Source organism: Gorilla gorilla, chromosome 2 (genome assembly GCF_029281585.2).
Source record: "Gorilla gorilla gorilla isolate KB3781 chromosome 2, NHGRI_mGorGor1-v2.1_pri, whole genome shotgun sequence".
Classification (NCBI taxonomy): domain Eukaryota; kingdom Metazoa; phylum Chordata; class Mammalia; order Primates; family Hominidae; genus Gorilla; species Gorilla gorilla.
This window is the reverse complement of record NC_086017.1, coordinates 121981096-122008622: the sequence shown is the minus strand read 5'-3', so window position 1 is coordinate 122008622 and position 27527 is coordinate 121981096. Positions and strand designations below refer to the sequence as shown.

General features: G+C 34.4%; 1 protein-coding gene across 6 annotated transcripts in view; it reads right to left on the bottom strand.

Moving 5' to 3' along the window:
• Positions 1 to 27527, bottom strand: part of NECTIN3 (nectin cell adhesion molecule 3) — a 128289-nt gene that overhangs the window by 67520 nt on the left and 33242 nt on the right. For all 6 annotated transcript variants that reach the window (XR_008678720.2, XM_031009475.3, XM_031009476.3 and 3 more), the window contains exons 2-5: positions 20050 to 20391; positions 13483 to 13779; positions 10227 to 10344; positions 6134 to 6285 (exon numbers count right to left, since the gene is read on the bottom strand). Coding sequence is in view for 5 of the 6 variants with exons in the window: in XM_031009475.3 (XP_030865335.3) it covers positions 6134 to 6285; positions 10227 to 10344; positions 13483 to 13779; positions 20050 to 20391 (909 nt within the window). In the remaining variant the exon portion in view is untranslated. The remainder of the gene's footprint in view (positions 1 to 6133; positions 6286 to 10226; positions 10345 to 13482; positions 13780 to 20049; positions 20392 to 27527) is intronic.

Here is a 27527-nt window from a genome sequence, read left to right as displayed (position 1 = left end):
GCTTTAAAAAATGATTGTTAGAAAAATACTAAATCTACATGGGGTAAGTTATTCTAATATTACAAGCTAAAGAAAAATACTTACTGAACAGGTTTCATCATGGAATGCCATATGTATAGAATGTGGTAAAAATTTAGCAAGTACAGTATAAAATTTAATAAGTACAATATAACTAATTTTGAGTTTAAATTTATAACAGGTAACCCTGTCAAGTACTTTGAGATGAATATTAGTTAACAGAGTATATTTAAGTGAATCAAAGAAGTTTTAATTTATGAAAACATTCACTAATGGAACTAATTCAACCCCAAGAAAACAAGTGTAGAATTGAAGGATCATGTCTAATATAGAAGTAGTAAAGTCTCACGTAATGCAACTTCACAGCATTAGAACATTAAAAATATAGACTAAAAATTAAATAAGACGATTCATGTATTTTCTGAGGAAGCAGAAGTACCGGGAAAGTCAACTTTAATGTATTGAATGTCATCCTTATAATGATTCGCAAAGAAAAAAATATAATAAACTGGTAGCATATTTAAATTAAAGTAAAAATAATCTAATTATTTATAATTTAAATACTTTTCTGCCAGTAGAGTTTTAAAGTTTTTCATGGTTCTTTATATGCTAGTTTTTTTCAGAACAGTGACTATATTTGAGCTCTCACCAAATAAGACACATTTTTACCAAGTATCCTAAATAATGAAACCCTGACATTTATTACTTCTATTTGCAAATTTCTTTATATGAACACAAATGGTCATCTATTGTCCATTTCACTCAGATTTAACAAAATATGGCTTTGAGAAAAATCTAACCAAAAGGGTTACTTTAAAATCTTATTTTTGTTGATGGTTCTAGAAATGTTTCAACCTACCATCCCACTCCTTAATCAGTGTTAAAAATAACTGAGCCTCACTGGTAATATCATTCCATGAAAGAGAGGCCATTTAATACTTCATTATTTTGCATTTTAAGCAATGGAAATATGACAATGTGTGCAAAATATTTTTTCTGTTTTCTAATTTACAATGACAGTCACAATTATTATAAGGTAGGACTATTTTTAATCACCATATCATGATTTTAAATCCTTCCCAAAAGTATTCCTCATTTTTCAGTTAGATATTATTTTTCATCCTCTTTGCTGACTGTGTGATAAATGAGTATATAATGGATATAATGCCTTTTATAGTTCTTCTCACCCAAATGAAGAACTTTAAGTTTCCTTTTCTAATGAGTTCTGCCAAACCATAAAATAGTCATGTAATGCCCCGTAAAAGGCATATTTTAGTCTTCTAAGGTATATTTTTAGTGTCATAAAAATTAATTGGCTTATTTTTCTTTTAGACTTCATATAGGTTGTTTAAATATAAGAAATAATGCATTTTAATGCTTAAGGATTGCTAAGTAAGCAAATTCTTAAGTTTGATACTACACTTGGATCCTAAAATCAATATGACCTGAAATTCAAGTTGTGCACAGGAATAAGAGTTTTAGACATAGGGGCACTTATTTGACATATCAAAATTTGCTTTTCTAAATTTAAAGATAAGAAACAGGTATTAGTTAAGGGAAAAATATACATCAAAAGCAAACCAGAAAAACACAATTTCCAGTAGTCAGTAAGTACTAGTCAAAGAGCTACTATACCTCTTGAGAATATTACTATTATATAATAGAGTAGAATTTAATAACTGAGGTTGAATATTGCAATCCTAAATCAAAAACCTGTTATCCAAAATCTTACATTTATCAATGTGGGAAAATGTGTAACAAAATTAAGAACAATTTCCCTCAGAGTTGCTTATTCTGTTCTGAGCAGAACTTTTCATCTCTAGTCCTAAGATGCATTTATTTTACATATATTAAAAATAATTTCTCAAATTTTTAAATATCTATTTTAATACTGAGGTAACATTTTTTTCCTAGAGGAAAATGAGTACATGTAACAATGAAAAAGATTAACTGGTCATTTATTTTGTGAATTATGGCTTCTTACTCTTGTAAAAGCCTACTAGGTTTTACTAAATAGTCATTCTGGAAAGGCAGCATTATACCTAGGATACCTGACATACTCCAAGCAGTTGTTAGATGAGTTAACTAACCTCAGGATAGTATGCTGTGTTACAGACTCTGGATAGAAAAGTAAAGTCTAACTACTGATTACCAAAAAAAAAAAAAAACATTCTCGGCTGGGTGCAGTGGCTCATGCCTGTAATCCCAGCACTCTGGAAGGCCGAGGCGGGTGGATCATGAGGTCAGGAGATCGAGATCATCCTGGCTAATATGGTGAAACCACATCTCTACTAAAAATACAAAAAATTAGCTGGGCGTGGTGGCGGCCACCTGTAGTCCCAGCTGCTTGGGAGGCTGAGGCAGGAGAGTGGCGTGAACCCGGAAGGCGGAGCCTGCAGTGAGCCAAGATCGCTCCACTGCACTCAAGCCTGGGCGACACAGCAAGACTCTGTCTCAAAAAAAAAAAAAACAATTCTCTGCTGGGGGCAGTGGCTCACACCTGTAATGCTAGCACACTAGGAGCCTGAGGTGGGTGGATTGCCTGAGCTCAGGAGTTCAAGACCAGCCTGGGCAACACGGTGAAACCCTGTCTCTTTCTAAAATACAAAAAATTAGCCGAGCATGGCAGCGTGTGCCTATAGTCTCAGCTACTTGGGAGGCTGAGGCAGGAGAACTGCTTGAATCCGGGAGGCAGAGGTTGCAGTGAGCCAAGATAGTGCCACTGTACTCCAGCCTGGGCGACAGAGCGAGACTGTCTCCAAAAAAAAAAAAAAAATTATCTCATATAACGCCACTTCTTTGAAAGTGCTGAAACTGTGATTTTGTTCGTATTTACTCAAAATTTGATTTCCCTTTTTAAAGAGTTAAGTTACATAAAAGCAGATTCTGGATTTGTAAATTGATTCCTGATTGTTTTATTCTCAAATTTATTCATTCATGCAACAAAACTGTACTGAACGCCTATCATATGCTAAACATCATTGTAGATAATGGAAATATAGCAGTAATTAAAGCAGGCTTTATGTTTAGACTTATGTTCTGAGGGTAAAAACAGACAAGCATATAAAAACAATAAAATATGTAAATATTTTACATATTTACATGGCAATACATGGGGTTACATGGCAATACGTGCTAAAGAGAAAAAGAAGGGGACCAATAGTAGCAAAGGGGTGAGAAGGGAGGGTATTTTATTTCAAATATAATCATGAAGGAAGACCTCACTGAAAAGGGTGAAGGTGAAGGCCTTAAGAAGTGAGGTAAAGAACTCTGATGATACCTGGTAAAAGCATTCCAGGCAGTGAAAACAGCAAATGCAAAAGACTCTGAGGTAGGAATGTGCCTGCTATGTTTGAAGAACAGCAAGGAGTCCGGTAGTGACTCAGCCAATGAGCAAAACATGTAAGAAATGAAATTAGAGAGATCATCTGGAAGGAGGGCATGTACAGAGCCTTGTAAGTCATTGTAAGGATTTGGTTTTCATTGTGGGTAAAATGGGAAGCCCACGGAAGGTTTTGAGGAGAGGAGTGACATGAGCTGACATGTCCTTTAAAAGAACTACCCTAGCTGCTCATTTGCTGACAAACTGAAGGGGGACAGAGGCAAAGTAGGGAGATTAAATGGTTATTGTAATAGTGAAATAAGAGTGGCTTATGGCTTAGACTAGTGTAGTAGTAGTAGTAGAAGAGTTGAAGAACTGGTAAGATTCTATATTTAACATAATGGAAGAGCTGGTATTGATTTGTTAATGAATTAACTAGGGTGTGAGAGAAAAAGCAAAATCAAGAATAACTATCAAGGGTTGTATCCTGAACAAATGTAAGGAAAGAAGTACCAGTAACTGAAAGAAGGAAGATGAGTACAGAAATATGTTTGGTATCAAGGAGCAATAGAAAGATCAGGACCTTGGTTTTGAATATGTTAAGTTGTAAATACCTATTAGACTACTACATAGATTTAATGATCATTAATAGGCAATTGGACACACAAGTCAAGAGTACTGAACACTGGACTCAGAATGATAAAAGAGTATAAATTTAGGATATTATCTATTAAATCAGTACATACAAGAGTGTCCAAAATGAGCCTTGATATTTATTTATTTTTATTTTTATTTTTATTTTTTTTTGAGACAGAGTTTCGCTCTGTCATCCATGGCACGATCTGGGCTCACTGCAATCTCTGCCTCCCGGATTCAGGCGATTCTCCTGCCTTAGACTCCTGAGTAGCTGGGATCACAGGCGCATACCACCATGCCAGCTAATTGTTGTATTTTTAGTAGAGACAGGTTTTCACCATAGTGGCCAGGCTGATCTCAAGCTCCTGACCTCAGGTGATCCACCTACCTCGGCCTCCCAAAGTGCTGGGATTACAGGTGTGAGCCACCACGCCCAGCCAAGCCTTGATATTTAAATGATTACATAGACATATTGAGTCTAAGGTTTACAAGTAATAACCCACACCAAATTGCACAACAGAAACAAAATAAACAGTCCTTAAGTATATTTTAACTATGCATTTCCCTGGCTTATTCTCTAACTAAAGAGAGAGTAATATACTAATATGTAACCTCATTCAGATTTCCAGCCAGGCACAGTAGCTCACGCTTGTAATCCCAGCACTTTAGGAGGTTGAGGTGGGCAGATCACTTGAGCTCAGAAGTTCACGACCAGCCTGGACAACACAGAGAGACCACCCCTGTCTTTACAAAAAATACAAAAATTAGCTGGGCATGGTGGTGCGTACCTGTAGTCTCAGCTACTGAAGGCTGAGGTGGGAGGATTGCTTGAGCCTGGGAGGCAGAGGTTGCAGTGAGCTGAAATCACACCACTGCACTCACTCCAGCCTGGGTGACACAGCGAGACCATGTCTCAAAACAAAAAAAAATACAGATTTCCACCAAAGTACTGATACTGGCAGAAAGGGCTAGGGATGTATACAGCTCTAAGCTTCTTTCTAGAGTCATGCAAAAAAAAAAAAAGAAAGTTTGCACCTCTATCATGTGCCAGGCACAATGCTCACTGCTGAGTATACAGTCGTGAATAAAGCAAGCACAAATTGCTGAATTGTGAAGATAAATAATAAGCAAAGAAATGAGCATACAACTAAAAACTCTGGTGAGTGCTCTAAGACAATATAATACGTGGTACTTTTCTTAGACTGATCACACAAGGACTGAGAATATAACACTTAAGCAAGCACAAAATTTCACCAAAACCTCTAATTTATCTAGTTTTAGATTTGAACAAAGATAAAACCCTTAACTATTTAATCCATAATTACCATACAAACCTGAGTTTCTTAGGTTCTCTTCCTTTTACCTCTTAATTTTCCATTTGTTAGACAGGAAGATTGCTACATTCTTGTAATCAGTAAGGAGATGCTCAAAATATTTTATTGAATTTTTATAAATAAGCATTCTATTGATAATTTATTACTTGCAGCCACAACCAGGAAAAGATGTATTTTTAGCTCTCTATTTTACAAATGCCAAAATTTATACTCAGCCAAATTAACAAAAATATTCAAAGTGAAACAAACAGAATGTGAAAAATCTAAGCTATTAGTAGTTTAAGGACAATAAAAAACATCACAAATTTTATTTCATTAACACATTTTCAGTAGCATTCCTATTTCACCTCTCAGTAACACAATATGGTACAGTCCCATATTAAGTGGGAAACAACGCTATTTAACAAGCCATCAAATTTAATATTCCATTTTATTTACTAGACAACTGTGTACAAAGTGGCCATCAAAGCAAAAGAAAAAAATCACTATTTGTTCTTAGTGTAAAGATAAAAGAATCTAGAAAGTCATACTATGTATTAAAGAAATAGTACTGTTGAACTGAAAAATTAACTATATGTACAGGCATCAAAACGTAAATAAACTTGTTGCACAGACACTTTGACATTTCAATAAAGGATGCCACATTACATACCTATCTCAGGATAGGATTATTTTATCATATTCCTTTTAGATTATTTGGAAAAACTTCACACTGAGGCATCTGTATCTTTACAAGTACAAATTATTGCTTAGGATCATATTGTTACTATGATTATTCAGAAATATTTTAAATAGCTCAATTTGCAAGCAGATAGTAACTTACCTGAAATGTAGATGACTTTTTGGTCACTTCTTTGACCAAGGGAATTGGTCACTTTACAGATATAAACACCAGAATAATTGAAAGTCAATGGATGGACAAAATGAAGAGTATTGTCTGAAGCCAATAAACCATCAGGCCATTGTCCATCCAACCTAGATTTTAAAATGCATAAAATTATTTTAAATATCTTCAGACTATATTTATTGACAGCTAGTTAAAATGAGGCATTATATGTTTGAGATGTTAGTCAAAATAAAAAAGTATCTCAGACAAAATTCATTATGAAAGTATAAAAAAGTAACAAATTTTCATTTTAATAAAGATGAATGAATAAAGGCCATTAAGAACACCCATTCTTCCAAAATAGCAGTCCATGTAAGAGTGGCTCTGCCAACATAATAAAACGGGAGAAAAGCAGAGAAAAAATATAATTAAAAAAGTTTTATTCAGAAAACTGGAAGTTAGAAAAATATATTATTTGAAGACATACATACAGTATCAAATAAATTAAAATTCTCATTGAATCAGAGATCTATTCATGACATATCTACAATTTTCTTCATGCAAAGTTATCTCACTTAAATATGTAATGATTTAGCACCCTCTATAACATATTTATAGAGCATCATTTAATGCTAATGCAAATAGACACTGTGCTCTATCCAAAGATAGTTTCTAAAACAGCAAAATGGGTCTTCCTATAAAATAATTTCACTTGTAAGGTGGGCATCTGTGACAATAAAAACCAAGACACCACTTGGTATCAATAATAACTCTTTAAAACAGTATTTACACTAATTTGGCTAAGAGGTCCTATACCCAGTATACATATTACTCTAAACCATGTAGAGTCCCACTATGAGAACTCTAAAGCCATTCACTGTAATGGAACTAGGCATACTGCTAAAAATCACTTTTCTAACCTGAGGGTAACAAAAAAAACAACAAGTGTTTTTAAAGCTTAAAGGTTTTTGTTTGTTTGGTTTTGGTTTTTTTAAAGAGGATAAGGCCGGGCACAGTGGCTCACACCTGTAATCCCAGCACTTTGGGAGGCCGAGGCGGGCACATCACTTGAGGTCAGGAGTTAGAGACCAGCCTGGCCACCATGGAGAAACCCTGTCTCTACTAAAAATACAAAAATTAGTTGGGCATGGTGGCGGGTGCCTGTAATCCCAGCTACTTGGGATGCTGAGGCAGGAGAATCACTTGAACCCAGGAAGGGGAGGTTGCAGTGAGACAAGATGGCACCACTGCACTCTAGCCTGGGTGACAGGGTGAGACTCTGTCTCAAAAAAAAAAAAAAAAAAGAAAGAAAGAAAAGAAGATTAAAAAGTCAAGTAAACCTAGGTGCTCAACTACTACAGTTTAGGCTAAGTAGATTTTCAAAAAGTTTATTCACTTATTCCTTCATTCAATTACTAGGAGCCCACTATTTGCCATACTCTGCTTTGCTGGTGGTGCTGAGATACAGAAGTAAATAAAATGTAGTCTCTATTTCCAATTATGTAAGTACATAGAAGATTGGCAAATGATTACACAGGGAATAAGAACAAACAATAATAAAAAGGTGTAAAGAAGCAAATCAACACTGAAGAATAGATAAAATAATTTTGTTTTGCGATCTCAAGTGTAGTGAGTGGTAAAATACTCTGTAAAATCTTTTGGAGTTGGTAGTACTTCAATTCAGCACTGAAGGATAAAGATAATATGCTTACATGGTTTAAAAAACAAAAACAAAAGCACCTAAACTTTTTCTTTAGAAGGCTTTGGAAAGAAAATTTTTGCAAGTATCGGCTTTCAAAAGATAAACTTTCTGCAAGGATAACAATGAAAATAAACTATATATGTCTTAACAATTACCTTTGTACTTTGGGCTCAAAGTTTTAATCCCTTTAATTCTCTGAGAAATTGTAAAATGACTTAGAAATATCTAAATATCACATTAAACCTACAACAAAAGCATCTTCTATGCCCTTGTGTCTATGTTACGTGACTTATATTCATTGTCTGTACCTCACAAAAACTCTATGAAGTACTGTTACTGGCAAGGAAATTTAGGATTAGAGGGGTTAAATGATTTACTCAAAAAAGACATATAGAAGTTTAGACACTGGGATGAGAATCCAGAGTTGCATGGCTTTTAGAAACACTCTATCAAATAAAAATCTTAACTAATGACTGCTTCCCATTAAAAAAAAATGTAAATTAAAAGGTTTTCTCTACCTTTAAAATAGTATCCAGGCTTAAAGACAACTGATTGACCGGATATAGTGCTTCCTAACTCCCATAAAATCCCACCAGAAACAGTACAGAAATTAAAAAGTTATTAAAAACCCTAGAGGAGAAAACAGGAGGCAGAATTCAACAGACAAGATGTTTCAACACACTTTTAGAAGACAGAAAATAGATTTAAAAAACAATATATGCCTTAGGTCAGTGTTTCTCAACCCAGGGATGCTTCAAAACATCTTACAATTCACAGGACTGCACACTACAAAAAACTAATTATTGGCCTAAAATATCAATAGTGCCAAAGTTGAAAAGTTGTACTTCAGGGTGAAGGGTTGCTTATGAAAAACACATGGATGAGAAAGCAGCCAATTTGGTCCAAAGAATCCAAAAAAAAATTTGGAGTTCAACTCACTGTACCTCAGAAAACTAGAAGGAGGCCAAGAGCAAGTTAAAAGATACACAACAGAACAACAGATTCCTCCCGACTCTGTACAAATACCAGACATTTATCTCTCGGGCAAAAAAATGCGGGTTAATTCTAGAAATAAACTGGCCACGAAATAAAGACTTCCACTCTTCTATTAGTGATATCTGGAGCCTCCCCAGGAAAATAATCACATCTCTACCTGATTACTCTAAGTGGAATCTAATGAGCAATCCCCATTGCAGAGAGAGCATCCACTAAGCATTTTATTTTAATGCTTCACTGTGAAAGACTAAACAACAAACAAGATTAAGAAATATCTACATAATGAAAGACCAAACCAAAAAATAAAAGAACTTGGAGGGAAAAGAGACAGTATGTAGAAAGCAGAAAAAAACTATCTGGGGAAGAAATAATTCTAGTATCCCTGGGAAGAAACAAGAAAGATACTACACTCATAAAATAAGAAAAGGGTGCTATGAAAATAACATATTTTTATTGTAGGCCTATTTTCAGTTAATAAGAGCATCTTCTCATTCTCTAACGAATATTCAATGAGAAGATGCTCCGTCTCATGAGAAGACGCTCTTAAAAACTGAAAACAGGCCAAAAAAAAATTTGTATCATTAAGTCAATGGAAAATTTAAAAAAAAAACAAGAAAATCTTCTAGGAAGAATAAGACCATCTGAAAATATAAAAGAAAGGATATTTATTATACAATAAACAGGAGTTCCAAAAAGAATGAACAGGAATAAAAAAGAGGGAAATGACCAAAAAATAAGAAAATTATTCAAGTTGATAGATACATCTGGAGATCAAAATAGGCCCTAAATACTGACAAAATATGAATAAAAACCTTGGTATAACAGTTTGAAATTTCAGAGAAAGAAAATTATGCACATAGTAACTACACAAGTAAAAAGAGGCAAATATTAGCCATTAGGAAAACAAATAGCTATAGACAAGAGAAAACAGAAGTCTGGTATACTACTACTTAGCTCTTAGTAATATTTACCTGTCCTAGAGAAGCAAACAGTGATTACTGAGTTTAATTAAAAATAGCTAAAATTTCGTTTGGACTATGAAAGGTAGGAATGTGTGTATATGGGTGTGTTTGTAAATGAAGGAGTAGACATAAAATTATATTTATCTAAGAAGTCAATTGACAATGTTAAAAACTATTAAGTAGTAGCAGCTTAAGACCTCTGACTGTAACTAACCGTAAGAAACTGCTAAAATTGCTAAAGTAGCCTGTAAAGATCAGAACTGAGGGGGTAGGAAGGTGGGGACAGGTGGGGCAGGATAAGACAGAAAATTTAATTAAAATTTTCTGCTATTACTATAATCATGTATTATATAGATAAAAACAATTTAGAATGCGGATTTAAGAAGGTTTCACTTTTAGATAATTTCTCTTTCGAAGTATATAACATTACCTGCTCCACACAGATTTGAAGGGTGGTGGATTTGCATCAGCATTACATTTGAGATTAACACCTTTTCTTCCTACAAACCAATTTCCATCATATCCTGTTACCGAAACTTCAGGAGCATCTATAAAATAAATGCATGACAGGACAGATTACCTTTTGTTAATGATAAATGCAATATACATGATAAAATATTAAGATAATAGACAAAGCCTTAGAAGAACAGGAATCATTTTTCCTTAGTCTCAACATGTACAATCAATATGGAAGACACTACTCCATAAGTATTGGCTGACTGAAAGAATAAAATGGAGAATGAGTACCCCCCCAAACAGGCAATTCTATTACATACAGTTTGAGTAATTAGAAATGCTGAATGTTAAGGAATATTCATAAACCTATAATCACCAAAAGCAAAACGTAAGAATCCTATTATGCGAGATGTAGAGATACACGAACAAAGCAAATACAGTATAGTATTTAATTAAATAAGACATGGCATTTAAGTACCATGTAGTACCAAGTCACCATATAAAACAGTCTTTAAAGAGATATTTAATCTAAAAGGAAATATATTCTAAGAGATATCCGGTCAATTACAGTGACTAGATTCCCTATGTTACAATTAATTAATATATTGGGGTCATGTAGAGATGTGACACAGGCTTTCCATGACTACATACTTAAAACTGAAGTAAATTAGCTAGGGCCTCAAATGTGCTAAAACATGAATTTTCATCCATTCCATGTACCCAAAAGTCTTTTAGCATATGTGCAACACAACTAGTTGAATGAGCAATTATCCATATCTACCAGCAATATAAATACATACTTCCAAACTACTAAGTCCAATAACTATCATTCATTCAACCATCACTCTGTTTAGCTCCTAATAAGTGCCAGGCATGGCACTTAGAAATAATACACTGTTTTGGCCCAGCGCGGGGGCTCACGCCTGTAATCCCAGCACTTTGGGAAGCCGAGGCGGGAGGATCATGAGGTCAGGAGATTGAGACCATCCTGGCTAACATGGTGAAACCCCATCTCTACTAAAAAATACAAAAACAAAAAAATTAGACAGGCGTGATGGTGGGTGCCTGTAGTCCCAGCCACTCGGGAGGCTGAGGCAGGAGAATGGTACGAACCCGGGAGGCGGAGCTTGCAGTGAGCCTAGTTCGCGCCACTGCACTCCAGCCTGGGCAACAGAGTGAGACTCCGTCTCAAAAAAAAAAAAAAAAGAAATAATACACTGTTTTAGGTGTTTGGTATACACACAGACTTTATATACATAAAATTTATATTCTAATAGTAATAGGGAAGATGACATTTAAAAATACTTAACTAAAACTCCTTATGAGGGCCAAGAAGAAAGAGAGGAGGACGCTAAGAGAGAATATAAAAAGAAAGGCCTAATTTAAGTTGGGGATGGGGCTGGAGGTGATAAAACGCTTCCCCAATGAAGTGCTAGTTATGTATGATGCAGAGACTCTCTAGCTTTCTGTGAGCTACACAGAAAACTAAGTTAGCAGCACATGATCTGATGAGAAACTAGAGAGAGAGACCAGATCAGTCTTTACCTCTGCCAGGGAAGACTGTCCTGCTGGAAAGCAAAATTTACAAAACAGTGGTAAAAAATTGAACTTTTAATAAGGTACAATTATCTCAGAAATTAAAAAAAAAAAGATTAACAAATATTTTTGTAACTTAAAAGTGGTACTAAAAAATGTTGCTGAAAGAACAGTCCAGATACCTGTGAGTTTAGGCATAAAAGTATCCCAAGAGGATATCTCTAAATATTGAGGTATAAATTTGTGCTGTAAGACAATATTTGTTTACATGTCTTATAGGTCTCCAATTTACAAAAGGAAAAATGTCATGACTATTCTAAGAACATTTTAGGAGTAAGCCAACAAATCAATACCATATTATAAACACTTACATTAGAAGAAATATATCTAAGATTTCATTCAAGCAAACAAAAAAAAAATTGAAAATATCAGTCATTATTAGACACTGGAAAGGTAAACATATATGGATATACAAAATACATTAACTTCCAATTGGGATCTGAATTTTATGAGAAAAAGAAAAAAGTTAACACTCTGTAAAAGCAAGGTAGGAAAAGGAAAAAGAAAAATTTTAACAGGATTCTCCAGAGAATTGAGAAAAGTTGGTATTAGCATTTAAGAATGCAATGGTAGTAACATTTTTTAAACTATAGCTTTTCAAGTTAACCCTATAAAGGTTGAAAAAGATCCTGGGAATTAGCTTTAAAAACGATTACACCAAGTGTATGAATATGTGTAATTTAAAACTCCATGCATGTCATATCGAAAAGCAAGTAAGTAGCAACAACAAAGAATAGAACTCCCTCAAAAACACCTAGATTTATAATTTGCACATGAATAGAAGTAAAAGCAGAACCTACTTTTTCTAATGTTCCTAATTTTCATTATCTTTGCTATAAGCTATCTGCAGCCATCACCTTTTTTACTACCTGAAATTTTTAAATGGTATACAAATCACAAAGAATGTATTAAACACTAAGAAACTTTTCAAACTAATTAATATGCATATAGGAAAGACAAAGAAAATAAGGCCACATGCAGTGGCTCACGCCTGTAATCCCAGCACTTTGGGAGACCAAGGTGGGAGGATCACAAGGTCAGGAGATGGAGACCATCCTGGCCAACATGGTGAAACCCCATCTGTACTAAAAATACAAAAATTAGCAGGGTGTGATGGTGCACACTTGTAATCCCAGCTACTTGGGAGGCTGAGGCAGAAGAATCACTTGAACCCGGGAGGCGGAAGTTGCAGTGAGCAGAGATCGCGCCACTACACTCCAGCCTGGCGGCAGAGCAAGATTCCATCTCAAAAACAACAACAACAAGGAAACAAGATGGTGAGCATTGGTGAAACTGAATAACAGCTCAATTAATTAGAATGTAGAAGTTGTTTGCCCTTTAGCATTGTACATTTTGAGGGACAAGTTGTCATAACTCCCTAAGTCCAGCCTACTTTTAAGATCTTAAAAGGAAATGGTTATATAATTTTAAGTTGGAGAGCAACTTTAAAGTCATCTGTCCATCTTTACAAAAGTGATTAAAAATGTTTTGGTTAAATGAAATTTCCATGAAAACAAACAAAATTAAAAGAAAAACAAAAATAAACAAGGAAAAGCTATTAAATACTCAAACTAAAAATAGTTTGATAAACATGCTGACAAATATTTAAAAAGTAAATGTTACCATTTACTTACACTGTATGTCTAATATGAAAGAGTATCGGATGTCCTTTTCCAAGGCTGGATGTTTTACAACACAAGTAATTCGCCTTCCTCTAGCAAATCTGGTTGGAAATAGCTTGTACTGGCTGATAATCGTTGCCGTTTCATTTGGAAAAGAAGTTGTAGTGGATTCCATTTCACCAAGATCACCTTCCCAGTCAATATGTGCAACGGGTTTTCCAGTGGCTGCGATGCAAATGGCTGCTACTGTTTCATTTCCTCCATCAATTAAAGAATCTGGCCCTTTTATCAGGCTCACAGTGGGTTCAACTGTTTAAATATTTTTTTAATAATTAGTTACATTCAAACAAGAATATGTTTGTATCTTTCCAAGTCACATCTAAACATATTTCACAAGCTTAAGGACAACTGCATATAAAATCTACACACACTTTTTAGGTAATGCCATCGTCAATTACATTCTTGGAAAAACAAAAGATCATAAACTAGGACAAATGAGACCAAGAATTCATACCACCACTACAAAGATGGCTCTACTTGATAAAGATATACATTCCTTTAGGGAACGATGAATTCCTTCCAACTTAATATATACAAAAAATTTCTGTGAACGAGATCACAATTCCCTTTATGAGATTAAAGGTATTACTTCTCTGGAAGATAAGTTTTATATAAGTATAAAATATATATATATATATATATATATATATAGCTTCATTTTACAGCAAAAAAATTTTAAAGCAAATACTTTTAAAAATAAGTTATGATTATGACTTACTGTTAAAATGTTAAGAAATAAAAAAAGTTCCTCTGAGCATACCTATTGGAGATGAAATGTTTTTCTTGGCCCAGTAAGTGACTCAATAATTTTATTTAAAACACTGCCTTTTGAACTTTCAACCTTTAACTACTCATATACCCAAAAGAACCAATTAGGGCTGCTGAATGTGTTCAATCACTTTTATTTACAAAATATACTTTAAGCTCATCCTAACATGTACCATCACTAATAGTTAAGTTTACTGGAATGTACATACCACCTATTTTCTTCCAACATAAGAAAGTTCCTCAGCAGGGTAAAGTAACAATGTTAGAACCTCTCAATCTACTCTGCCCCCAATATCTCTTAGCTATCTTTTCACATTTTCCAGCAATTGTTAGGTGCTTCTGTGTAAATTCCTCAGTACTGACTTCATAAATTTTGTGTTCGGTCTTTAGTTTACTGTGTGCATTGAGTTTTTATTTCAATGATTTTTTTTTTTCATTTCCGGGACTTCAAGTTGGTTCTTTTAATACCATCTGTTCTTGATGGTATTGAAAGAACCAATTTTTGTTTCATATTTTACTTTGAAACCTATTTTTATTTCACATTTTACTCTCATGGATATGATTATTTTCCTTATGTAGTTCCTTTCATAAGATGCATTACTGTAAAATAACAAATGAAAAAGTACATGCAACACACGCAATGAACAATTTTACAGCAAACATCCATATAACCAACACACATCTTAACAAACATTATTACTGGAACCTCACAAGTCCCTCATATTCCTCTACTACATCTTAAAAACCTGCCTACCTCAATGTGAAACTATTATATTGACTTTGGAGATCAATGGTATATTTTTCATTATAGTTCTACAACCAACACATGCAAATCTAAACAACACAGTTTAGCCTGTTTCTGAACTTTCTAAGAATGGAATTGGACCACACATATTTTTGTACTTTTTCTTTGACTCAACTTTGTGTTCTGGAGATTCATTCATATTGGAACATTTAGCTTTAGCTTATTGTTTTTGGAATTCATTTTTTTACTTTTTTATTTTTAGATCATTTGGATTTACATACAATTATATATATTATTAGTTTTAAATGCTTTATAGTTTATTAATGGACAATGGAGTTCCTGTTTCATCTGAACAATTTTACAAGAAACATTTCCATTCATGTATCTTAGCATATTTGTGCACAAGTATATCCCTAGAATTGCTACTACTTATTTTCAACTTTATCAGATAATTTCAAAAACCTTTCCACAGTACCAATTTACTCCCAATCTTAGAGCTCCTGCTGGTCCATATACTCACCAGCTGATATTGTCACCCAGCTGATATTATCACAGACTTCTCAATGTTTGCAATCTGATAGGTATGTAATGGTATACCACTGAGATTTTATTTTTAATATCTCAGATTATGAATAAGGTTGAAGATCTTTTCATATGTTTATGAGTCATTTGGAACCTTTCTTCTGCAAAATGCCTATCATAGCCAGGTGTCTATTTTTTTCTTACTGGTGAGTAAAAATTCTACATAAATTTGGGAAAACAGTCATTTGTGATTATACGTGGTGCAAATACTACATTCCTTAAATTTGGTTCTGCTACTACCACTCCATTGAAACTCTAATGTCATCAAAGACCCCTAATCTAAAACTCAACACTTTTATGTCTAGTCTCTTTAACTTTGTAGAATTTGATACTTCAGCACAGCTCTTCCCAATCAGTTGAAAAGAATTAAATCCTAATGTGTTAAAGTATTTGTTGTAAGTAATGAATTAATTCCTAGGCTATGGATTTAGAATGATACTAGCTAAGTGCTGTCCTTAGGAGAAACTAAAAAATAGTCAAAACATTTTCTGTAGGGCTTACTTCTTACTGTGGAAATGGCTGCTAGAATAACATTTTCTTAAAAACTTTCATATCTTTTCTTGATATGATATTACTCTGCCTGAGTTCTTCTTATAACTCTCTCTGAGAGCTCTTCCTATTTTTTCTAACCCCTTCCTTTAAATAAATAATTAGCCCTGGGCCTGCAATTACTTTTGTATCTCACTTACAAACTTTTATCTGATAAGCACTACTACCCAGATGATTCTGAACTTTCCCCAATTTTAATACAAGGCTTGATGCTTCAGCTTCTAACTACCTACACCTGGTTACTTCCACGTACAGATCCCTCAAACTCAATAAACCTAACACCAAAATTATTTTATCCTCCCAATCACCAACACCTGTTTTTCATTCAGATGTGCCCATTTAACTAGCGGTAACAGAATTTAATCACAAACTTTCAAAAGCTATTACTGTTCAAACTTTCCTTACTTCTTATATCCAATCAGTTACAAAATTCTGCTAATTATTCCTCTGTAATAGTTCTTGTCTTCATTCATGTGGCAGAAATTACAAAATTAATTGCAAGTCCTCATGGCCTCATGGCTGAGACATTATGATTTAAGGACCTCTTCATTTCAATTGATCAAAAACACCAGACCCATCTTCCTAATCACAAGTGTCATCACAGTACTCTCTAAATCAGGTCAGCCGTGAGTTAGGCATTCCTCTATGTGATGTGATCAAAGCAGTGTTTCCCAAACTTCACTGTGTATATAAGTCACTGGGGAATCTTACTAAAATGCAGACTATCATTCAATAAGCCTAAGAGGGATCTGAAATTCTGTATTTCTAACAAGTTCCCAAGTGATGCCAATGCTGCTGGTCCAAGAACTACATTTTAAACAGCAAGGGGCTGAGAATAGAAGACAGGTGAGAGGCAGCACAACTACTGAATACAAATATGAATTTCCAGTAATACAGAGCTCAAATTCCCTATCCTAGCATTTAAGTTACTTTAACGTGGTCCTACTCTATAATTCTAAACTTTAATTCTTGTACTTCATATAAATCCTTTGAACAATCAATAAATTACTTATTCAGTGTTCCACTAATGCAGGGCTCTCAACAGGAGGTGATTCCCCACTAACTCCTGCTCCCCTCTTGAGGACATTTGGCAGTGTCTGGAGACATGAGTTTAACAACTGAGGAATGCTATTGGCATTTACTGGCATAGTGTTTAGAGGCCACGGATGCTGTCTACAATGAATAGTACAGCTCACTACAACAAAGAATTCTGCCCCCAAATTTCAACAATACTGGGGTTAAGAAAACTTTCCCTTAATGTATAGTGGTCCCGTAGTATTCTGCGGTGGGGTGAGGGTTGGTTCCAGTGTCCCTGAGTATACCCAAATCCGTGCATACTTAAGCCCTGCAGTTAGCTCTATGGAACCTGTGTACAGGAAAAGTTGGCCCTTCATATATGCAGGTTTCACATCCTACAAATACTCTACTCTCTATTTGCAGTTAGTTGAAAAAAAAATCCATGTATAAAGGGACCCACACAGCTCTAACCCATGATGTTCAAGGGTGAACTGCATATCATTTTCTGTTTTCCCTGCCTTGGTTCACATACTATCACAATCCTAGAATACCATTTTCATATTCTTTCATTTTTGCCTACCCAAAACCTACTCACACCACTGAGGACTGACTCAACTATTTCTCCTACGAAATATTTCTTGACTACCAAGTTCACTAATCCATTCCTATATCCTACTCAAGTAACAGTGTATGACTGCTATATACTGGAAACTCTTACTGCCTTTAGGGACATAAAATTAAATTTTTAAATGCACAGTTACTCTCCACTACATGTTTATAGTGGAGAAAACATAATAGTGTGGTAACTGCTACAATAAAGATATGTTCAACATAACAATGACAGCCAAAAAAGTATCAGATTTGGGGAAACGGGTCAAGAATGGCTACTAAAAGGATGTCATTTGATGAATAATAGTTACACGGAAGAAAGAAAGGCCAGAAAAAAAAGGCAATCCAGGCAGAAAGAGAAACACCCATAAAAGCATAGGTTAAAAGAACTGCAAATAGTTTATGATGATGATAAGACTTGGGTTTTTGAAAAAAGAGAAGCAAGGAGAATAGATGAAGCGAGAAAAGTAGGTGTGGACAACATAACGACTAATCTTGTAACAAACAGCCTGGATTTTAAGCCAATAAGTATTGTATTAATTGAGAGCGAACTACTAAACTTTAAAGCAAAATAAAAAGTGATTTTATCCCCATGAGCTTGCTCTTTCATATGCAAAGTACTTGTTATTTATTTATTTATTTTGAGACACAGTCTCATTCTGTTGCCCAGGCTGGAGTGCAGTGGTATGATCTCAGCTCACTGCAACTTCCACCTCCAGGTACAGGTGATTCTCAAGACCCAGCCACCCGAGTAGCTGGGATTACAGGCATGCACTACCATGCCTGGCTAATTTTTGTATTTTTAGTAGAAATGGGGTTTTGCCATGCTGGCCAGGCTGGTCTTGTACTCCTGGCCTCAAGTGATCCACCTGCCTCAGCCTCCCAAAGTGCTGGGATTACAGGAGTGAGCCATACAGTACTTTGTGTTACCTTTTTTACTGATGTCCTCCGTGTGAGTTTTCAGATATTCATGCCTTGCCTTCTAATCAGAAAATTTCTCAAAAACATCAATCTCTTAAATATAAGTTATATTTCCCCATAGCTCTTAGGGCAGTGTCTTAAATATACTAAGCCTCAAATATCTAATTAAAAGAATATCTCTCAACATGAAAAAATATATAATAAATTTGGACAAAATTGCTGTCCTATACTTCAGAGACATTACTAATATTATGTCCTTAAACATTAGGAGCTATTAACTTGTTTGGTTCTCCAGGAAGCAGACACTGTGATGTGAGAAGTATAAAAGGTTTACCAGGGAGTGATAACTGGGAGAAAAGGGAGAAGGAAGAATGAATTGAGTAAGGGGAGCTATCTGACAAAGTCTCCATTCAGGCCAATGGTCATATTCCATTAAAGGAGTCCACTTTGGGTAAAACTCTTCACACCACTATCTTGTTCAATCACTGGCCCCAAGAAGAGCTTACCCCTGGCTACCACTGCCTCACTTAGTCACTGGCCTGAGGTCACTCACAAAAAGAATAGCCCTGAAAACTGAAGTAAACTTAAAGGACATAACAGCTGGAAGCTGTCAGCTACCCACACTGCCAGTAGCTGTTTGAGTAAGAATCTAGGCAGTAGATCTTCATGTGAGCAGCCACCAGTTGCTATTGCTCTTCAATCTTCATTTCTATCATTTCAAAAGTACTTATCAGCATTTCCAAATTGGTTTACATTTCACTGCAAGTAGCTTAAAGTTAACAAGCTTTTTCAACATTTTACCATAAACTTTAACAGGTATCATAGGAAATAGTGGAATATCACTATTATGAGCAAAAGCACCATATTCAGACAGCTATGCAAATCTAAAATAGCAGGAATAAAATGTGATATGAAATAGTAAAACATGAGGTGTCAATGGCTCCTAGATGCAAAACTCAATTTTTTAAAAATGAAAAAATTTAAGATGGTAATTTGATTAAAGGCTGAAAATTTGAGGGGAGGTAATGAAAATAAAGATGTCTAGAAACTCAGAACTTAGTATATAATTAAAACTCATCACTATCTTTCATAAAGAAACTAGATAAAACTACATAGCATTACATAGATAAGTAGGTATATATAGACAAGATTTTATTTACAGGGAACCTAGAATCATAAATTTTAAGAAGGATCTTGAAAAATCGTATTTGAATTATTTTACTTTAAACCTAAAGTTAAATCAAATTTCAACCATTTTAATTTCTTAAAAATATTTTTATTATAATCTTCACCACTATCACCAAAATACATAATTCAAGCATACCTACCTAACACAGTTACAGTTGTAGAGGACTGGGCATTTCCAAGCGGGAATGTAACAGCTTTGCAGATGTATTTTCCAGAATCAGAGAATCCTATGTTATGCAGAGTAATTGTTGCATCATTAAGTGAGTAATTTTTAAACAAGACTCTTCCCTGATATTCTCCTTGAACAGAGAATCCATATTGGGGATGGTGAACTGCAACAGTCTGTGAACTTTTGCCATGTATCTTCTCCCATGAAATCTGCGTTATGGTTTCATTTACTTCAATTAAACACTTTAATGAAACATTCTTTCCCCATACTGCTGTGACATGTGGCTCCACAATAATTGGTCCAGCTAAGGCACCTATGGAGGAAAAAAAAGTACTACAATTTTTAAAATAGAAAAAAGTGGTCAACACTCTCCTCCCTTCCTGACCCCCTGTGTAACTATCTCTAGCTACACACACACACACACGCACACACACACACATGCACTCACATGCACCACACACAAAATGTACAACTGAGTAACAAAAAGAAATGAACTAGGTGTTTTCTGGGCTTGATATGAGATCCAAATGTGACTGTCAAATAAATTAACAATACGCCAATATGTGTTGCAGTGAAAAAAGCACTAGATTAGGACCAAGTTGACTTGGAAGTACAATCCTTCCTCAATCAAGCCTTCAAATGAGTTCCCAGCTCCGGCTGACACTTTGACTGCAGCCTTGTGAGAAAGACTGAGGTAGAAGATTCAGTTACGTCATGCCTGGATTCCTGGCACACAGAAACTGAGAGATAATAAATGGATATTGTTTTAAAGCCATTATGTTTTGGGGTAAATTTTTTACATGGCAATAGATAACTTAAGCATGTAGGATCTCCCAAACCAAATATAATACTGAAGTATCTTCTTTTGGAGGGTCCCTATGTCAAGTATCTCTACTGAAAAGTCATTAAAGACAGATCAATTGCCAGAAAATGTTAATGAAGAAATGCTTATATAAATGTAAAATAATTTTGTTTTTCCATTTCAGGGTTAAGAAAAAAAATTTCAAAAGCAAAAGTTAAAATGACATCAAACTTCTTCAATATAATACGTATTTCCTTCCTAAAAGCAATAGAGCAAAACTTACAATGTTTTGAGGGATATAAAACTAACATTCATGACTACTATAGTCAAGCACGATGCTGCTCATTGACAAGTATATCAGAATATGTATAACAAGTCCTTGGAGGTCTACAACTCACATATGTTCTCTAACAAAATAAATGAACAAATACACAAACCAAGAAGTAAACCAAAATAAGCACTCAAAAATGGAAATCGTATAAACAATACCTTTAAAAGTTACATCTAATTAATATTTTTAAATGAATACAGAAATGCAGAAGGGCATCACCAGATAATCAAGAAAAATGCATTTAAACATGTTCAAACACATCCAAATATGTTTAAAAAAACTTTATGCAATATTATTTCCCTGAATCTTTTTTAGAGGAATAAACAAAAACAAAAAAGTAAATTAGAAGGCAAATTTATGACTGAGGATATCACAATAAGGGACTGACAATTCACACTGACTACACTTAACAGCTACGAATTTAAGTTTCAGTTTTTTAACCATTGCTTCAAAAAAGTATCAGGCCCTGAAAATTTACTATCATGTTCTATAATCCTAGAGTACAGATAATTACTAAGCTTTTAAAATTACTCCAAGATATATGAAATGTGAAAGTATTCTAACGTATTTTAGCAACCTATCACAAGCTTGGTACTTCATAAACAAATAAAAAAGTAGTCTCATGAATATTAATAAAAAATTTCATTTATTATGAAATAATAGCTCTGTATTTAAGAAAACTACACAGCCAAGTAGGACTATTCTAAGAACAAAAGGATATTTTTAGACTGCTCATCACATTAAAAGCTCACATGACTTTCTTATTCGATGTTAAAAAGGTATTTAATAAAACTTAACATTTACTATCTGATTTAAAAAGAAAATCTAACTAAGAAAAGGATTCTTAATAAAGTAGATTCTTCTCAAATCAGTGGCCATTATCAACACTAAACAGAAAGAGGCATGGGTATTAAAAAAAGATCAAGACAAGATGGTGCACTATCATTGTTCAACTGAGACTGGAAATTCAATCCAGTGTAATGTGAAAAAGGAAAGGATAAATATTAGGAAGGAACAGAAATAATTATTATTTGAAAAATCTATTACCTGAAAAATCCAAGAAGATGAAATGAAGGGCTATTAGAACCAATAATGTAGTTGCTTATAAACATATGCAAAATGTATATGAACTATATAATCAGTATGTTACAAAGGGTGATATCTTTACAGATTTGTTGCAGAAAAGGGTTTAATTTGTAAACATTAATATTTAAAACACTCATGAATAAAACTGTAAAAAACTTATAAACCTGACTTGAAAAAATAGAAGCTATGCCATATTCCTAGGTAGGAAAACTTATTTACATGCCAATTCTCCCCACATTAATACACAAATGCAATGCAATTATAGTGAAAACCCGGATAAAATTTTTTTAAAAATGGTAGAAATAACTGCCAAAAATATTTCAAAACACTAACAGACTACTGAAGAGGGAAAATATTAAAGTAAAAATAATAAAAATTTGGTATTAGGAACATAAAATAATTGAAACTACACAAACAGACCTATATATAATAGGATGTGCTATACAATAAAGCTAATATTTTGTTTGAGTGGGAAAATAATATATTAGTCAAGAAATGCTGAAAGAGCATGAGCAAAATACTTGGAAAAATACAGATCCCTCTTTTATGCTAAACACCGAAAGAAAAAGAAAAAAAAACCCTAGATGGACTGAAGACCTAAAAGTAAAAAATTATTGCCTGTACATATGTATATAGACAAAACTTTCTGTATATTTTGTCAAATAACACTAATTACCCTAGAAAGGTAAATTTAACATTACTGAGGACCAAAGAAAGAATTTCTAATTTTTATTTTATCCCCTTCAAATGGAGGTAAAACCACAACAGCAACAAAGGGAGTAAGAGAAGTTTTATGGAGTGAATGTTTGTGTCCTCCCTAAAATTCATTCTGAAGCTCTGACCTCAATGGTAGTATCTGGTAGGCCTCTGCATGATAATTAGGTTTAAATAAAGTCATACAGGTGGGCTCCCCATGATTGGACTGGTGTCCTTAAAACAAAGAAAGGAGAGCTCACTCCCTCACTTTTTCTAGGCCACGTGAGGAAACAGTGAGAAAGTGATTGTCTACAATCCAGGAAGAAGATCCTCATCAAGAACTGGATCTGCTGGCACATGGATCTTGGACTTCCCAACCTCCCCAAATGTGAGAAATAAATGTCTGCTGTTTAAGCTGCCCAGTTTACGGTATTTTGTTATAGCAGCCTGCAATGGTTTGGATGTTTTGTCCCCTACAAATTTCATGTTGAAATGTGACCTCCCATATTGGAGGTGAACCTAATGAGAGGTATTTGGGTCATGGGAGTGGAGCCCTCATTAATAGCTTGGTGCTGTCCCTGTGGTAATGAGTGAGTTTCCACTGAGTTCACAGGAGAGGAGATCTGGCTGTTTAAAAGAGGCTCGCACTTCCCCGCTTTCTTTTGCTTTATGTAACATGTTGGCTCCCCTTCACTTTCTCCCATGATTCTAAGCTTCCTGAGGCCCTCACCAGAAACAGATGCCAGCACCATGTTTCCTGTGCAGCCTGAAGAATGGTGAGCCAAAATAAGCCTGTTTCCTTTAAAATTACCAAGTATCAGGTATTCCTTTACAGCAACACAAATGGACTATAATACACACCCCAAGTTGACTAAGACAGGTAGTATTGGAATAACCTAATTATATCTCCTTACAATCCAGAAAAACCACAGCCTAGTGGGCTACCATTACCAAAAGGAGTATTGGGAGATACTGTTGGGGGGTGGAGGGAACTGACCCATTGGTTCAAAATTGTATTTTAAAAATTCTACAACATTTAGGTTAGGAAAGCCTCTCTCTCAGCATGACAGCAGAGACAGAAAAATCACGCAATAAAAAAGGCTGAGAGACTTAACCAGAAGGAGTTACCCCTAATGAACAAAGTTGATATTTACAAAAAAAAAAAAAAAATTTAAAAGTGGCTATATTTTAAGGTGTTTGGCTTTACTAGTAAACAAATACTAATGTAACTATCAAGATTTATTTTTCATCTTTTATTTTAATTTCTAGGAACTAATACGTGATTTTTACTTTCTAATTTTTCTGTATTCTGAGTTTTACTGCTTGTTACAAAAGTAAGTTTTGCTGTATTTTTTGTTTGATTCAACCCTTAAACCTTTCACCAAAGCTTTGTACTACTCTTCTAGTATTAATAAATTTGGCCCTCCCTTAGATTCCATACGCCTCTAATTACATATCTCCTTTTTTATGTTTTAATCAGCCAGAGTTCTGTTGTTGCAAATAAAAGAATCTAATACATTTCCATTCCTGGACGAAATCCAAATGTTAAAAACCACTTCTGAATAAGATTTTCCCCCATGGAATCTCAAAACTGTGCAGAAACAGATTTTCTGTTGCAGTTCTTAAACCAAACTCCAAATTAGAATGCCTCACTACTCAGAGACTACCAATCTTTAAGCCTACTACTACTTCCTCCCTCTACTTTCCCACATGAAGCTGAGTTTAACTGGAGAGCAGAAAGGTCCTGGAGAAACGTAAACATTTATTATTAAAGAGCTAAATTATTTAAAGTTTAAGTTCATCACTATTGGTAATGTAAGTCTAGAATATAAAGAGGCAAAGGAATAGCAAATAATTGAATCTTCCACATCTAGCAAGACTCTAACCTTGTCATAAGGTGGTCCTGGCTACTGCACACTCTAGACACGTAGGAAAACCATAATAAAACAGGATACTACTCTGTTTCTAGTCTGTCTTCCTGATTTAAAAGTTCAGTTTTGTATCATTAGCTAATTAATTAAATTGAATTTATTATTCTTTCAGAGAAAGAGACAGCATTTATTCCCCTATCTGTAGCTCCACAAAAACACTACAACCATGAAAACACAACTCTTTGGAGTCTTCATGTGTCTTTGAATAGTCATTCAGTCAATATTTACAGAGTGCCTGGGAGATACAAAACATTTGGAAATACACACATTCAAGAAGATGCTTGTGACAGAAAAGAAAATGTAATGACATATATAACTACTATGGGTTTTTAAAAAAAAAAATGAAGTGAGATCCATATTACAGATCACACTAAAAGTGTTTGAAATGAAAATATGAATAAAATTGCAACCATTCCCTTTCTTTCCTCCCTGACTCTCAGAAATGAACCAAGAAGAAACAGAAACCATCACAAACTTTTGATACTACACTTTTTAAAACTCTGATACTATCTTTTACTACATTTCACTTCTCAGCCTACAGTAATGGCATGCATATTGGACATTTCAGTTCCCAGGATCTTTCAAATGTTAAGATCTACACAATGGGTACGCAAATATGCTATAAAAGAAACATTTATTTTAGTCTGTGTTCAACTAAACACCACCTTTGAAAATCTCTAAGATATGAATCCTTTCAGACTCCTCAAAATTTAATTTAGAGGCAACTAATAAAATATACATTAACAAACTAGCAAGGTAATAGCATATAGTTGTCCTCAAAAATTTCATCATACTTCAACAAAACACATTTTGGAAGAATCAAATTTATCACCAGCACATTCAGTAATTAACCTGATTTGTTTTAAACTGATAGGTAAGTCATGTCAACTCTGAAAATATAACAAAAAGGTTTTTCAATAAAATCTCTAAACAATACTCAAACAGAAATAACCATGTAAGAAAAAGCCAGGTGAATTAAATAACATATAAACTGCAAATAAATAACACTATAAACTGCAAACGAATATTATCAAAGAATCTCTAACTTCATCTCATGTCATAATTAGAAATGATAATTCTGGAATTAAAGGTTTCTATATTCTAAGGAGAAACCTGGGTCACATGCCAAAAACTGGTTGAGAAAACCAACCATTTCTTCATTCATTCATCAGAATGTGTTGGGTGAACAATTTGTGCCAGGCACTGCTCTAGGTGCTGAGCCATTAGACAGTCTGCATTTTAATGAGGAAACAGACAATTAGCAAGGAACTAAAAATATAGAGAACAGAGGTGTAAATGTCAAGGATCCACAGTGCATTCTAACATTTAAATTGAGTAGCATCAATAAAGCTGGCCAGGGAAGCAGGAAGGGAACCAAGAGGGTATCCTATACATTAAGTGAAGAAAGTACCTACAGAGTGGTCAATTATTCCAAATGCTGCCAAGAAGTGGGGAAAAAAAAAAAAAGGCACTGGTAAGTAACCACTGAATTTAGCAACTGTTTTGGTGGAGTGGTGAGAATAAAAGCTTGATTTGAAACAGAATAGAGACTACACCTTACAGACATGAAGGAGTAACAAGATTTATCCTTTTGCCTGAAACAACCATTTCAAGTTAACAGTCAACAGGCAACAAAGTTCTGATCCCTCAGAGGCAGTAGACGAAGTGAAGCACAAGGACAGAGAAACTAAATAGAGCTAGGCAGTCTCTGAGTTATATCCAAAATTGTACTGAAGGTTCTAGCCAGTACAATCAAGCAAGAAAAAGAAATAAATTCCAAATCAGAAAGGAACAAATGAAATGTCTTTATTCACAGAAAACACAATTGTCTTTAGAGAAAATATGATGGAATCTACAATAAAGCTACTATGACAAGGGTGTTTAGTAGCAGCCCTTATGCAGGACCTAAGACCAATATATACATATTGATTGTATTTCTATGCATTAGTAGCAGAAAATTAGAAAATAAAAAATGTAAAACATTGCTACCTAGAATAGCATCAAAAGTAGAAAATAAGGGCTGGGTGCAGTGGCTCACATCTGTAATTCAAACACTTTGGGAGGCCGAGGCAGGTAAATTGCTTGAGGTCAGGAATTTAAGACCAGCCTGGGCAATATGGCCAAACCCCATCTCTACAAAAAATAGTAAGTTAGCCAGGCATGGTGGCTCACCCCAGCTATTCAGGAGGCTAAGGTGGGAGTATCGCTTGAGCCTGAGAGGCAGAGGTTGCAATGAGCCAAGATCATGCCACTGCACTCCAGCCTGGGTGACAGAGCAAGACCCTGTCTCAAAAAAAAAAAAAAAAAAAGAAAAAAAGAAAAAAGAAAAGAAAAGAAAACAAAAAAGAAAAAGAAAAAAAAGATGAAATACAGATAAATCTAACCAAAGGTGTGAAAAAACTGTACAGTTAGAACTGTAAAATTTGCTGAGAGAAATTAAAGAATTATCTAAAGAAATGGAGAGACATACTTTATTCATGGATCAGAAGACACATTATTAACACATTAATTCTCTCTAAATTGATCTACAGATTTAACACAATCAAATTCCCATCTTTATTCAAAACTGACAAGTTGTTCTAAAATTTATCTAGAAATGCAAA